Source organism: Rhopalosiphum padi, chromosome 2 (assembly GCF_020882245.1).
Source record: "Rhopalosiphum padi isolate XX-2018 chromosome 2, ASM2088224v1, whole genome shotgun sequence".
NCBI classification, from domain to species: domain Eukaryota; kingdom Metazoa; phylum Arthropoda; class Insecta; order Hemiptera; family Aphididae; genus Rhopalosiphum; species Rhopalosiphum padi.
Window position 1 is genome coordinate 30,414,747 of NC_083598.1, and position 16,522 is coordinate 30,431,268.

Here is a 16,522-nt window from a genome sequence, read left to right on the forward strand (position 1 = left end):
ACACTGTGTTATAATATTACTGAATGTTTTTTGGAATAAAAAAATGCACACGAATGAACAAATTACCTTAATGTATTATAGCTTATAAATTTCAAACCTATATAATACTAATTATTTCCAATTTTGACCGATAAAAAACCATGTATAAAATATTAAGAGAATGTTCTTACTATCAAATTCGATCAAATAATTAATAGGAATGAAATAAAACATTGCAAAATTATAAAACTAATAGCTTCTTCGTCCTTACTCCAAATTTCTTTGTATTATCGTCAATTTACGTCAACGTAAGATAATTAATATTTTACGATATCAGACCATATTTTTAATTTCTACTGGATACCAATTACCAAAGTACAAGTACTAATACTCGTAGTATTTCTTTCATGTAACCATATTGTTTTTAAAAAGTAATCTTAGACGAGGTCTAATCTAATTTCCGGAAAACAATGTGTACGTAGTACGTATATGTGTGTAATGGGTGTATGATTATGTATGTATAAATATACGGACGGGAAAGGGTCCTGAGGCCTTTTTATTTTTTATATAGTTAGAGCATGAATGATCCGATTGCAATAATAGTCACGCTCGGCGAACCCCGAAGAATCGTTTCGGAAGTAGATGACGGTTTCGCCCGTGTGACACGCCTCTTAAACGGTTAGCGTGCAGGCCAGCGCCCTGCTTGTATGATCGTTTTTTATGTAACGGTAGTGGCATAATAAAAGAGATTAAAAGAACGTGACCAGTGTATGTAATAATAAGACAGTACTTCAAAATTGTAATAATAATAATTCCAATGTAGTGAAATAGTATAGTTATGCTAGCTGCCTGTACTGTAGTGAATCAACACCGTATAAATAATGCCAATTATTACAGTGTTTCAATTTATGCATACGAAAACAACGTAAATTTAATTTCGAATAAAGGTAATTGAACAACTTAGAATATAAATGGTCTTTTTCGATTTTTACAACTGTTATGATTTAACGAAGAAACAAATTAAATTTCCAAAAACATCGCAGTCATAGATATCTTTTTTTGTATATTTTTTTTATTTCTTTAATAAATTACATAGCTGTATTATTTATTTATTATATATATGCCTAGTATGCTAATATAGTCGTGTCCTTCCATGTATCAATCTTTTTGCTACAATTGTTCACCATGATAGTGACGGTATACCACATCACTGTTACCGCTATATTGGTTTTATAAAATTTAAATTTAAATTTAACAATATATGTCCATCGTACGACGTACATTTATCATTAATTAGATGGTTAAGTAGAGACTATTAATGTACTTCAAAATAACTCATTTAGTTGTTAAAACGTGTTTAATATATGACTATTGTAATATTTAACTATACACACTCTATGTACATATATTATTATGTAAATATGGAATTTATAAATACAATTAATAAATCATTAATAGTTATTTTATAAGATTTTTGTTTAGTTTTAAAATTTTCTCTATTTTTAACTTCCCAATTGTCATTTAAAAACTTTGTTTTAAATTATTAAACAATGAACATGTGATGTTTTGCTTAAATTTTCGAGTAGTCATCCATTCGAAGCAACAACCGGAATACCGGTTTAACACTAATGCCGCCGAACGCAGTATTGACCAATTATTGGTTATGTTTCGTTTACAAGACTCTAATTACGTGTAAAAACTTAGAAATCATCATTCTTGCAGTAGAAAATCCTATTCAAACAAGCTTTTTCACAATTGTTTTTTCTTAATTATGTGAATAAAGTACTTGTGTATTTAATTATATTACTTAAAAATTAATTTTAAATTCAAAAGTTGAAATTAACTAACAATCATTTTTATATTATCTAATGATTTATTCACTTAACGCTTTGTTGTATTTTATTATAATTCTGTATAACTAGTATTGACATTTTGATACCTATTATTATTAGTTTATTCAATTAAACTCGTGAAAATATTCATTTTTAAATTAAATAAATAAATGAGGCAAATTTAATTATGTTTTGCCATATTGTATAATGTTTAATATTATAGTATTTATTTTTACCATATAGATAATAATAATAATTATTATTATTATTTTAATAATAACTTTACTCTTATAAAGATTTAGCGTTGCGTCACATTTATTTTTTAAATAAAATATTTTGATGTTTTCCCATATGTTCTTAATTAATATAAATACAAACTCAAAATCAAAATCTCCTGATAATTAAATTACAAAATTATTAAAAACAGAAGACTAAGTGTCTAACAAACTATACAAATATCTTAATGGGTTGGAATTGTTCTGATCGTGACAGTATTGGTGATGACCTTCACGAGTTAACGTTTTGATGTTTTGGTGCATATATCTCTATACTGTTTCTTATATATAAGTTATAGAACATACAATAACTATATGAATCATATCTGTTTTGTGAAAGTATAGGGAAATAAATAGAAATTATTACTGAAACCCAATGAATCAGATGTATATGTAATCAAATAAACGGAATGTATATAAACGTGAGGTTAGTTGAAATTAATATCTAAAATTATGACTATGAAAAACTATTAATGTTCCATACATTCCAAATATATCATTTTTGAGAATAATTTCAACCGCGTATCAAAACTATTTGTAAGTATGTACCTACTTCTCAATTTCTAAATTATGTTCTACACAATCTTATATGTTATATTCAACAATATAATCAATACATAGCATTAAAAAAATAAATTTTAAGTACATACTAAACAAGAATTGTGTTTAAAACAATAATTGGAAAAAATATAATCCTTTGAACTGGAATAACACGAATAAAAAAAAACAACTAATTTATACGTTTATGTTTTGTACAGACCTTTCTGAAGAGAAAAAAACTACTTATAGGTACTTAAATATTTTGTAAGATTACCAATTGTTTATGTTAGATCTTAAATGTATCAAAATGTGTCATGTTTATTGCACAATTCAATAAACAGGTATAGGATTTAAAAGTTTTTAATCGAATTATACATTAGCAACATTTTCACGGATCATCCAACATCTTCCTATTCGTACGTGTTCAACCATCCGTTTTCTGGGTCGAAAATCGTATACCTAATGTTTATATTCAATAGCTACTCTAACTATTACCTGACTCCTTTTGTCAATCAATTAGTGCTTACGTCAAACGCCACAGTTTCACATGTGTGTGTGGGACTGGTATTTCATTTTATTTATTTGGGCTAATCAGAGCATGATGCATACGGGGTTTAACGTGTAGTTACCTACGTATGCTGTTCAATATACAAGTTTGCACGAGGCAAAGAACAGACGAATCGCATTTTGTATGATAGCCGTTGGCATTACCTAGTTCGTACGGGATTCGCTTAGGACTTAGCCGCCGCAGGGTATACCCTATAGATTACTATATTATACGTATAAACCTATAGGCTATAATACAAACGGACAATCCACATTCAAAGCTTAATCGACACAAAAGTATAAATATTGAACATGCTAACAAATGAAAAAAAAATTATATTTCTAAACATACAGAAAATAATAAAACTGGTTCGTACAATGGAGAGAGAAAGTAGACCTGGAGTTCTCCGTAATAATGAGAGTATACGAGAAAAGAGAATAGACTACAAGATTGAGTTTTCGCGATGGGTTTGTTGGGAATAAAAAAAAAGTAATGCGAATTAAATCACGATAAGTAATTAAAAAAAAAGTGAAGACGAAACAAATTATGGCATTTTTGGAAATAACTTATAAATCCATTTAGACCTACCTTCGTTGCGACGAAGGAAAACTCGCGGGAATACGACATAGGTACAACGCTGATTCGAAAACAATAATGAATGTAACAAACCAGTGTGTACTGTTGTTGTATAAATTAACTGTTAGTAAAAAAGGTAAAAGATTTAACTAGATTCTATAACTTATAAGTTCATAAAATATGATAGTTTAAACTTAAGTATTATTTTATGCGAATTCAGTATTTATTTTTATTGACTTTTTGAAATAAAAGTATTTAAAAAATATGCTTATGTACATGTGACTCAAAAAAAAGGTGATATGTAATATAATTATGTTATCCTAAAAAATGTTAAAACGTGCTGTTTAATTTTAAGTAAGCATATTAAACTCAAAATCATTTTATGATCAACCAACCATACATTACAGGCTACAGCATTTCTAACCATAAATTAAAATTTATTGTTTATGCAAATATGCAAATAAGTGTATTTTAATTTTTATCTTTTAACTTAAAACAATTAATTGTTCATTATTTTGTTTTACATATTAAGTATATAGAGTTATATAAACATTTTAAGAGATCCAAATATTTGATAATCAGTGAAAATTGTTTTCTCGAAAAGCTTCAGTATAGTATAATAATATAATATAATATATTATCCAACACTTGCTTTATTTAATGATAAGAAATTATTTTGAATATTTTATGAACCAAATCAGACCATCATGCTCATGCTCTCGAGTTTGTTGTAAAAACTTTGCCATTCTAAAACGTGAATATAATTTAAATTATAATATTATAACATACACACCACACACATGTCGGAAATTATGTACTTTAATAACACAGTTTGCGCCGTATCCATTCTTATACGTTTATTATGCACTATATGATTATTTACGTTCAGGATGCTTTCGCATAAATCGGTTACCATTGATGGACGCGTGGTGCGAAATTGCTAGTTCTGTGCCACGTTAATTACAGAGAAAGTGCCGCACAATATGTAGAATGTAAATGTTAAATAACAATAATCGTTATTAAAACTGTCGTGTTTACAATTTTTAATGTCGTATAGACCTCAAACAAATTCAGTTTATAATTTACCTACGCAATGCGCGAAATATAATTGTTTTTATACCGCAATGTATATGTATATATTAATTGATTTGATTCGTCGTGGTTCATAACCCTGACGAATATTATTTCATTTTCCGTTTATGTTATTGTCTAAAGAATAACGCTATTTTTATTCTACAACTTACTATCTTGACATCCGACGTTTAATTTGTAAATTAGGTAAATAATTATAATATGTGTATAGAATCTATCATAATCGAATGAACCTATATACAGTAAAACGTTCATGTAACGTACTTCTATTTTACGAAATTTTCTGTTTAACGAAATATTTTTAAAAACTATGATCTTCATTGTTAATGAATACGTAATTCTATTTAACGAATTACTCTGTATTACAATTTTTTTTTGTTGCTTATTCGACTTCGTTTTATGGAAGTTTCACTGTATATGTAACTATATTATACTCAGTATTAGAATTAAAACGCAATTATATATTCTGTATGCAGACAATATTAAGAAATAACGTCATATATCTAATCGAACATTTTAAAATATTAAACAACGAAATATGTTCATAATATCAAGCAAAAGTATAGCGAATGTTTATCGAACATGTCAAAAGTGTAATTCAAAAGTCCTCATACACGAGGTTTTTATAGGCTGCGGTAAATTGGAGAGAGACGCTGCACTCCCCAATCGATCGATCTGTTTGGAGTACCGAACAATACTCCATCATTTTTAACATCGTTTCCAAACACATCCGACGTACCAGGATATTTGCATTCCAAATTGTATTACAATAGCTAGTTCGCTTTTATTGAAGTCATATATTATATATTGTGTATGCGTGCATATTATTATAATGTATTATATTCAGTTAAATTATAACGCTAACTGTTTAAACACTTAAAAACCAACATTATGGTTTTGAAATATTCTTTGTACTTTACGCCTGCATAGAATAACGTCGTATCGAATATATTATTTTTTATTAATACAATTTTCTATTGTTTGGATCTGTAAACGGCTCTCATTTTTTAAAATATTACAATAAATTATCCATTACTAACATTATTATCGTTGATTTAAAATCGAAGATATCGTGATAGTTTACTGAGTATAGTATGGTGGATCTATAGATACAGGGATATCCACTTGTAGACTAAAAAAAAACTATCAAAGAAATAAAATGTTGTTTTATAAAATAAATCTAAAAATCCTTAATAATATAATGTTTATGACATTATATTTATGTACATAAAAATTTGTATCCCCCACTCCTCCCCACCATGCGTGTGAAAATCATGAATCCTCCACTGACCGAATGTCTCGCCGTGTTTGTCTTCATGCGTAATATGCCATAATGGCATAGGTACGTATACTTATCGTCTACCCCTACTCATAATCATAGCTTACTAAATATTTGAGACTTAACTAACGCTACATTTAAATATTTAATGGATATTGTAGTGTTTTATTTAAATATTTACACTATTTACAAATTACTTTTCATGAAATGACCATCTCAGACACAATTCACGGAAAATGTTTCCCAATCAAAGTATTTTTATTTTTATTTTATTTTTTTATTCTTTTATATCATAAATATGAATGAATTAAATGTTCGTTAAAAGAGAATCTGTTATTTTCATGTTTTTCAAACATTTATTATTTCGAAAAAAAAACATAAAGAAATATTTTACAACATAACATAATAATAATATATTCTCTTATAAATTTAGTTAGACTATTATAGAATAGCGCGAGATTGTTTTTATGAAAAATGTATTGAGTGTAGTTCTCTTGAAAGATACGACCTATAGCTGCATATAGCATATGCCCTGTGCATATTATGATCGTGGCATATACTAAACGCGGGCAAATCTGCATAAACATTATATGTATGTAATTTATATGGACTGTTAGCTATAAATATAGAATGTATATTACGATCGCCACTCTCAGATGCGGCCCCATAACCGCGTTTAGACGGTCGGCCCGGCCCGGCTGGTAACTAACGAACGTTCAGTGTATGGATCCGACGACGATGCTCAAAACGAGACGCACTGGCGTGGCGCTGTAGCCGGGGCGCGGCCAGCAAACGGGTTCGAGAAACGGGTCACTGGGTCCTCCGCCAAGGAGGATACTCACTATAGTATAACGATGTATATTATGCTATGCTTATATGTTCTCGTGTAGATAGTATTATAATGATATTATGTCGGTCGGACTCGGGAGATGAAACGCCCGAGCGTCGTGGTGCAGCGCGCCTGTAACAACGTGTCTTATATATACATGTCTTATATTATACGTTGGTATACGTATTAAATATTATCTACTATCGACTGCGGCAGCGGTGGTACAGACGTTTCGCTTAAAACGCAAAAAAAAAAATTACACGCCGAACACCTTGTGTATATTACTTACTTACTATAACCGTATATATAAATATATACACCATAATATGATATGTACGACGTAAAGCTGGTATATTATAATAATAGTCCTGTACAAAACGTACAATAATTATAATATATACCCATGGTTTCAAAAATTAATTTACCCGTAGAACAAAATGTATATACTGTTATGAGTTGTATAAAAATATGAAATAGTATACATGTATAGATGTTATTTTTAATCGTTTAAATGAAAATAATGATTTAAAATCTTTTTGTATTCTTTGGTTATTACCAGGTTCGTGGTTAAAATAAAATCGACCTGTATATTTAGATACTATATATACCTTTATAATATGGTTTAATGACCGCCATCTGAAGACACTTTTTAAATGCAAGGGAAGCTCACATTTTTAATTCAACGAACCTGATTACTGTAACTATAATACTACAACGAACGATTATATACGAATATATGGTTTCCGACAGTATTATTTTGTAATTATAGTAATAGGTTTATCGAAACTGTAAAATTGTATGTACAACTTATATAATAAACAAATAAAAATGATATATTTTTCTTTTTAAATTGTTTTATTTTTTTATTCGTCTTTAACACTTGTGAGTTCTGTAGTTTTTAATCGAGGATTCGTCATAGAAGCTATTTGTTGGACTTGGTTAGCACCTAGTTTTCAAATAATTATACTCAAAAGTTATACCATATTACCATTTATGATTAATTATAGTTCCCATTTTCTATTAATAAATGAATCCTATATTTAAAATAAACCCACCATCATTATAGATGTTTATTAAATGAAGATACTGTGGTCTGTGGGGGTAAGTTATTCATTGTGTCATTCATAAATTATGAACCATAATCATAAAACTATATTATAACTGAAAAAATAGAGGGCTTCAGCTCCCCCAGTTTTTTCATTGAATTCGCGCACCTGCAGGAATTTTATTATTCTCACAATATTAGTAAAAATATTATATTGTATGGAACATAGCTTGATATGCTTAAATCGAAAATAATTACCTGAAAAATATTTATTTAACGAACTTGTACGATGCATGTGGTACATGCGCTAACGTATTTACCTCAAAATGTCCTTGTATTTACCTGACTGATTTTATTCCATTATTATTGTACCTAACTGCCCACTTTTTATTATATAGGTATACAAATACGTGTGCGTATTGTTATACTGAGTATTGTACTATATTATATATATAGTACCTACCTATTTCGGAGGACGATACACATTATATTTTAATGTTTTAGAACCTATAATATATTATAGAGGAGTATTCATGAAGTTCAATTGTGTCAGCCCATTTTAATCATTATCTAATTACTACCGACTATTGTTAGATAGAAAAAAAAATAACTGACGTTAGTATGGTAGGTATATATTCTTCGAATACATCAAAATACCAATTCGAGGCCATCCCATGGGATAAAATGTAAACTTTTATAATAGCTAGTGTCGAACAAAATCATAATTAACGATGAAGAATGTTAAAAATATTTCCAAGTAAAAAAAAAATTGATTTTTTTAAATTTACTTTTTGAACGAAATAATAGGTGTACGGCAATACTTTCATAACTATAATATAGTATAGCTTTACATCTTCGATCAAATCTCTTGAAACATTTCCAATGATTTTAAAAACGTTTCTATCGTATGGTATGCCGTATATATAATATTTGTATATGATTTTAATTTTTAAATAATGATTTTTTTTTTCACTGAGCCAAGCGTACTGCGGAATATTATATATCGCCCACGTCCCCCGACACTATTGAATCATTACATTACAGTATATTAAAATCGAAAATGTTACGTGTTTATGTTCATACGACAGGCTTCCCTAGAGTGACGTTATTGAAACGCCGATGTATAGTACTAGAAAACATTGACGACGACTGTACGCATAATTATTTACAGAACGGCTAAAGTAGAACATAATTATACACGCAATCACATTATTATAACATAGTCAGCGTACTAGTATTATTATACTAAAACGACTCGACAATAATTAGCTTGAAAACCAAACATCACGATATTTTAACTATATCAATTTAATTCTACAACGTCCTACTATAATAATAATTGTTAATTTATCAATTATTACCAAGTATGAGTACTGTGGTTGCAGTTTTTTTTTAAACGCCTATCTGTAAATCATGTATTTATGTGATATTAGCACGAACAATGTACATTAAAGAAGTATAACTATAAGTATAAGGACATCGTAATAGTATTAAATAATATGCAAACGGCTAGATAAAAATATAAAAGGATCTATTTGTTGACTTTACCTAGTAATACACAGAATGTACATAAAAAATACAGTTTATTTGGTCAAATTAATAGTAAACTAATAATTACTAAATACTAAATAAGGGTAAGTTATCTAAAGTTAAGATGTGTCAACAAACATAATGTATATATTTTAATCTTGCAGAAATAGGTAGAGTACTTGACTTCCCTTTAGGTAAATTTATTTTAATATTACCTAGTACAACAAACCTGTACTTACGATGTGAAACATAAATACCATAAATAAATAAACGAAATGTAGGGTTAGCATAAAGTAAACAACTATACTATTCAATGCACTATAATATAGAGTATACCACGTACGATTTAAAAACCAATAAATAAGTTAAAAGCCAATTCGGTACAGTGGTGTATTAATAACCTTTACACATTTTAAATTTTAAATTTTAAATAATATTATTATTATAACTTTACATACTTGTTCTTGTATACATAACTAATAATTGAATTTATCATAAATTAATAAATATTTTTTGTTTCTATCGGAGCTTTTATCCGTAAAGAAATGTATAGGTAAGTAAACAACACATTCAATGATTCTGGTTACAACTTTTAGATTTATTTTAATTACTTGCTTATTTTAATTTAATATTTTACAAGAACAAATATTTTATACAATATCCAATAATTATCTTTTTTAAATTTTAAACTTCTATGTATGTTAATTATTATAATAATATAATATAATAACTTATTATTAATAAGACAGTTAATATAATAGAAAAGTATATCCTATAAGTTGTATTTAAATTTAAATAAAAATGTTTTATACTTTATTTCCAAAAAATAACGAAGTATGACTAATTGACAACATTTTAAAAATGTATTTATCATAATTTTCTATGCATATATTTCACCTTGTCAAAGAAATATAATATATGCGTGTATATATCATATATGTATAGTATAGGTGCAGGTATATATGTGTCGAACCTGTAAAAGCCACATGGTTAACGTGATAAATTTATAGCTTATTATTTCGAAGTTAAAGTGCAAAAACTTGACGAAACATCCAATAAATTATGTTTGGGTAGTCAATATTTACTGCGTATAATATATTATAATACCAGCTGATAGATATTCCTAAATACGTCATAATAGTTAATATAGTCGAATATATATTTTAATATGATATAACCAGATAAAAAAAAATGTTAATGTTATATAATGTTTTTGCAAAAAATACGATATTAACCGATATCATATGTAGTATTTTATTTGTGTTGTCAATTATATACATTTATTTTCAAACGTACATTATATATAACCTACATGTATACAAAATAAATGGTATTGGAGAAATACAAAACGATAAATATGCGTATTAACACGGGTGCCGCCGGGAACTTACCGTAGCTCAAACAAACGAAACATATAGGGACAAAATATATATAAATTAGCGAATACAATGACCCCACGCCAAGTTTGGTGAACCCGCGGTAAAAATTATAGTGTGTTGGCGATGGCGTACCGTTCATCTGAAGGTCAAGAAGTACCGGTAGCGTTTCGTGAACTCATATTTTTCATCTTGCATGCATCATGCGGCGGGTAAATATCCGGATGAAATCGTAACCGGAACCGCGGTATAGTATATGCTATATGCAAACACCGTGCACACTATATAAGTAGGTACATGTCTATATAACTGCAGTACTGCGGCAGCAGTGTCTGATCGCATTCAATTCCTATACGAATAATAGGGTATAGTCTACATGTGGGCAATTTCAATTTGCGGTATGTTTTCATATTATAATAATATAAACACAAAGATATCTCATATGTACATAATCAGTTTTGTAAACTATCTGTTCAAAAGATGTCTAAAAAATCGATAGTCTTCTAAATCGAATATAGTGTCGAACATGTATTGAGGGTGATTCGCCAAGTAGCTCATTACTCACAATTATTTTTAAATAAATGATAAATTTATTCAAATTCTGATTTTTGGAATTTTTAAGAACATATTTTAAAATTCTTGACTTATTTTGTTATTACTTAAGGAGTGCCATATGGTAACACAATCTTCTATTTTTTAAATGAAAATTCCCATTTTTTATTGTAAATTGTTTAAGGATAATGTTTTTTTAAATTTTTATATTCTTAATTTGAAATTCTAACAAGTACCGCGTTTTTCAGTTACTTAAATTTTATATTAAAGATAATAATCCTTGAAAATAATTAAAAATAATTTTACAGTAATATAAAATAGATGTGATTTTAAATCTCGTATTTATTCTACCTAGACTATTTTTATAGATATAAATTACTATAACCCCAAATCTTCCAAACTTTTAATATTGACCTATTATCCTTGGTATACTAAGCGAGTTAACTAAAAAACTACTCGTTCAAATTTTAATTTTGATGAGTCAACATTTGCAGAAAAAATATTTGCTTAATAATTTACTAAGATGTGGTTAATTGAAAAAACAAAAGTTTGTATCTCCACAGGACACTCTTTAAATAATAAAAAAAATTCAAGGATTTTAAAATATAGTATTTAAATATTATATCTAAAAATTACAAAAATTGAATTTTGAATAAGAAGGGTGTTGAGTTATAAGTATTTTTGGTGAATTACTCTGTATATGTGCTGTGGTTGGTGATCCGTTCAACTGTGGCTTACGCCATCATTTTCTCAGTCTGTGTGTAAGTAATAAGTATACCTACATGGCTACATTCTTACGTTCGCCTTGTGCGAAACACTATACGTTATACGTATGTGTGTATTCATCGTCGTCTGCAGATCATGTCACAAGTAGCAAATCTTGCTACTACCAGCAGTATTATGAAATCAAAAATTGAAGTAAATATATGTATAATATATATCATATGGATACACACGAAATGTGTGATAAAAATCAATCCATCTAGTCAAATTCCATATTATAATATTTTATTATTTATTCAACAATTCATAAAAAAATGTACGATAATCTCCGTGCGAGTGTATTATAATATATATATACATTATACACTGGTACTATGTACTCAAAAGAATATAAATAATATAACCCCGATGTTATTAGCACATATTATTAACTGGTTGATGTTTGTGAAATCATCTATTTAAACTGGCTATTGCGACGTATCAGTATAATATATGTTAATACGCAGATCAGCTGAAAACAAGACGAGTGACGTTTTTAATTTATTTGGCTTTAATATCGAACAGAAGAATTAGTGCACTGAGAAACCATTGAGACTTTTTGTCAACTATTATACACTGTAAGCGTGTAACACGATAAATCCTTTAAAATGTTATTATAAAAAATCATTTTTTAAACTTAAATCTTTAATTCATCCCCAAAGCTACGATTCGAAATTCTACAACGAAAGTCGTTAACAAAGAATTATCGTATAAAATACATTTATAATATATAATATAAGAATAAGAGTTAAAAATTTATATTTTTAAAGGAACTTAGCAATATAGGTCAACTATTTAGATGACTTTTTCATTTTTGAACAATCCTTATAACGTTCTCCAGGATTTACGCGAAACGGTAAATAAATAATAACACTACGTCATTTTTTGACTAACGGACTTCGGACAGTTAATGCATGCGTCGTCGTATCAAAATGAAAAAAAAAACAATAACCATTATAAACGGTTTTGAAAAAAAATAAATAGAAACTGTAGGTATGTAGTGTCTATCTACTTGCTCACCACTCATTCTAGTCATACATGATTGCGCCCACAATTTTTTTTTTTTGCGTTGCTAATGTGACTAAAAACATATTATTGACGACAACGCCAAAAACAACTATACTACAATAACATAATAATAATATGTGCACCGCCACCGTAATTATACCTCGCAGTATACATTCTTTGGTTTTGGTTATAATGAAATTCTTTCAGCCGCAAACCAATTATAGCAACGACGAAGCCGTGCAGTATTGCTATCAATGACAAAAAAATTGTCGAAAAAAAATCCAAGTTTAATAATTCGTATAAGTGCCGGACACTCACGTTCTATATTTTTGTGATGATATGTCACGTTTGAACTTATACGGACCACATATATAATGTATTAAATAAATTACGTCTAGTTTAACGTGCATTTATAAATGTATTATTGTAATAGTGGTCATATCGCGCATATTATAATATTTTGTGCTATTGGTTACAATTTAATAAAATCTTATCAATCGTTCGAAATAATATTTGTCACGGGAACGGTTATAAAGAAACAAATAATAATAATAATTAAGATTAGATATTGTTATGACTTAAAATAATTTAAAATATTATACTCTACGTGTAAGTTAAATAATGTTCAATTATTTTTACCTTGACAATTTATTAAGACAGTTTTGTTTTAGTAATTTAGATATCTGTTTTTCTATCATCGTTATCAACATAAATTATAATGCATTTATCGAAACAACAATCATCAATAAATACATTATAATACATTATGATCTATTAATAAAAATATTTACTGCTTGTATGCCGATTATTTACTGTGGAAAAATTAAGATTAGATCCGTTCATTCTAGAGGTTGACTACTAAGACCATTTACCGAAATAATAAAACGTTCAAAACCATAATTTATTTTTTGAATTTATTTAACAATTAGATTTTAATTTTTGAAAACATAATAGGTAGGTATGAAAATATTCAATTTATCGGCGTAAAATCAAATTACGTGAGTAATAATAATTTTCTTTCGTCGAAACAATAAAAGGAGTACTCATTATATTATATACTTTTATATATGTTTTTTAAAGCATCCATCAATCATGTGAAAAAATATTATTTTATACCATACAGCTATAGCCGGAATTATTCCAAACGAGTATAATTCATTTGTTCCTCGTAGAGATTTTTAGCCCAAGGCGTGTATGACGAGTGTATCTGACGCGCGTGTAAAACCTAATTCAAAAACATAATACTGAGCTAATGTGTTTGGTATTTTGATTTTTCAGACAAACGATGTCCTTGCAGATGCCGGTGACGGAAGACACGCCTCCCGACATGCTGTCTGGGGCAATGGATCTGAACGTGATTTTGCCTAACGGTTCCGTGATCAAGATGAGCGTCGAGAGAAGGTCAGTATCCATTGAGATTTTCTAACGTATCTAATATAGGTACTGTTATAATAATAATCCAAAATATCTATCTATATCGATATTATTATTATTATTATTATTATTAGGGGATTTAAAATTTTTTTAACTTAACTGTGTCGTTCATCTGTTTTGTTGAACACTTTTTAAAACTCCACCACACAAATTAACATTTTTAATACGATATTGTTCATTAAATTTATCAACTAACAATAATATTAGTATTAATAAATTGCTTACATATTTTCGATTCGAAAATAAGTGGTCAATTTCGATTTTAATTGTGGCATTACGTAAATCGAGTTGATTCGACATTTTATATTTTTATCGTATGATTCATGCTTTACATGCGAATACCTCTTCCTAAAAGCAGTTCTAAAAAGCTAATATGATTTATATTCTTATGTGTTCATGTTCAATTCTAAGGTATATATCATAACTAAATAAAAATAAATCATGCAAAAATATAAGAAAAGAAAAAAATAATAATTTATGAATCATGAACCGAGTCCGTTATATTTTATTTTTTATCAAATCTATTTCAATTTTTGATAAAATATTGTAGATGTTCTACTTAAATTTCATGTTTTCATAAAAACATTTTTCAATTATATTTACTTGCGTATAATATGTAATCTTGTTCTATTATATTATTTCACTAAACTTATCTCATAAATATAGGTTGTAATTGTAAATCAATTTAGGTTTTTTTATGATTACTGATAAAATGATAACAATGCATTTTTTCACCTCATAAAAATTGTAAATGTTGATTCAAAGTAATTAAACATCGATTCAAATATGGTATAACTGGGAATATATGCTGCCATTAAAAATAATAAATACCAATCAGTTATAGCATATAATATATTACTTACTCGGTATTTATGGCGGTTCTTTAACGCATTAGCCAACACTATAATATTAGTTTTATTTTTCTTCCTCTTATACGTACGGAATGACGTTATTATACAATAATATACGAGTATATTTTAAAACAGTTTACGAACTATTTAATAGTAATATTACTGATTTATTATTTAAAAATATTAGGTGGACTTGGAATTTAAACTCATTGGTCAAACTCATCAGTTCCATTCATATTCTTTTAAACTTAAAGGTTTAATTTTAGATTATGTATTTTATGGCTGTTTGAGAAAAAATGTTGTGTACTAAAAACTTAAACTATGACTATGTAAATATAATTCATTTATTTGGTATTTTAAAAAAATTAGATTAAAAAGTTTAAATTTAAAAAAAATGTGTTATCTATGTTTTATTATTACTGAATATTTAATATTTATTTAATGCAATAATATTTAAAAATTTGGATTATGGTTAGAACTTAAAACGATTCGAACATGTATACGAACGATTTTTATTATTTTAATGTATAGGTAATTACTAATTATATTCATTTTAACAAAAACTAATAAATTAAAGTACCTATTTTGTTCTGATTATTTTTATACATCTAAAAATATTGATTTTTACTGAACAACAAAATTACTAGTACTTTTATTACATTTTTTCAATACCTATCATCTTTTTATCAATTTTTTTATATTTACTGAACACTACACGTGTGCTCCTATAAACCACATACACCGAATATACCATTTTTGTTTAACGAATAAATATTTTATTTTGTTTTTTTAAACAAATAAAACAAAAACATCCATGGGTTTCTTAGGGAATACGAATCTAGCACTTTTGTACATCAAACTTTATTACATTGTTAAACTTTTAGATGTATAAACACGTTGTGTATTTATGTGGTACCTATTTGCTTAAAATTTAAATAAATTATTTATTTAGGAAATAAGGTATGAAAAAAATATATGTATTGTACTCTCCAATCCAAAAATAAAAAATACATTT

General features: G+C 27.5%; 1 protein-coding gene across 4 annotated transcripts in view; it reads left to right on the forward strand.

The window, feature by feature from the left end:
• LOC132919883 (cordon-bleu protein-like 1) overlaps window positions 1-16,522 on the forward strand; it is an 86,790-nt gene that overhangs the window by 58,702 nt on the left and 11,566 nt on the right. For all 4 annotated transcript variants that reach the window (XM_060981790.1, XM_060981791.1, XM_060981793.1 and 1 more), the window contains one exon: window positions 14,501-14,623. In XM_060981790.1, coding sequence (XP_060837773.1) covers window positions 14,501-14,623 — 123 coding nt within the window. The remainder of the gene's footprint in view (window positions 1-14,500; window positions 14,624-16,522) is intronic.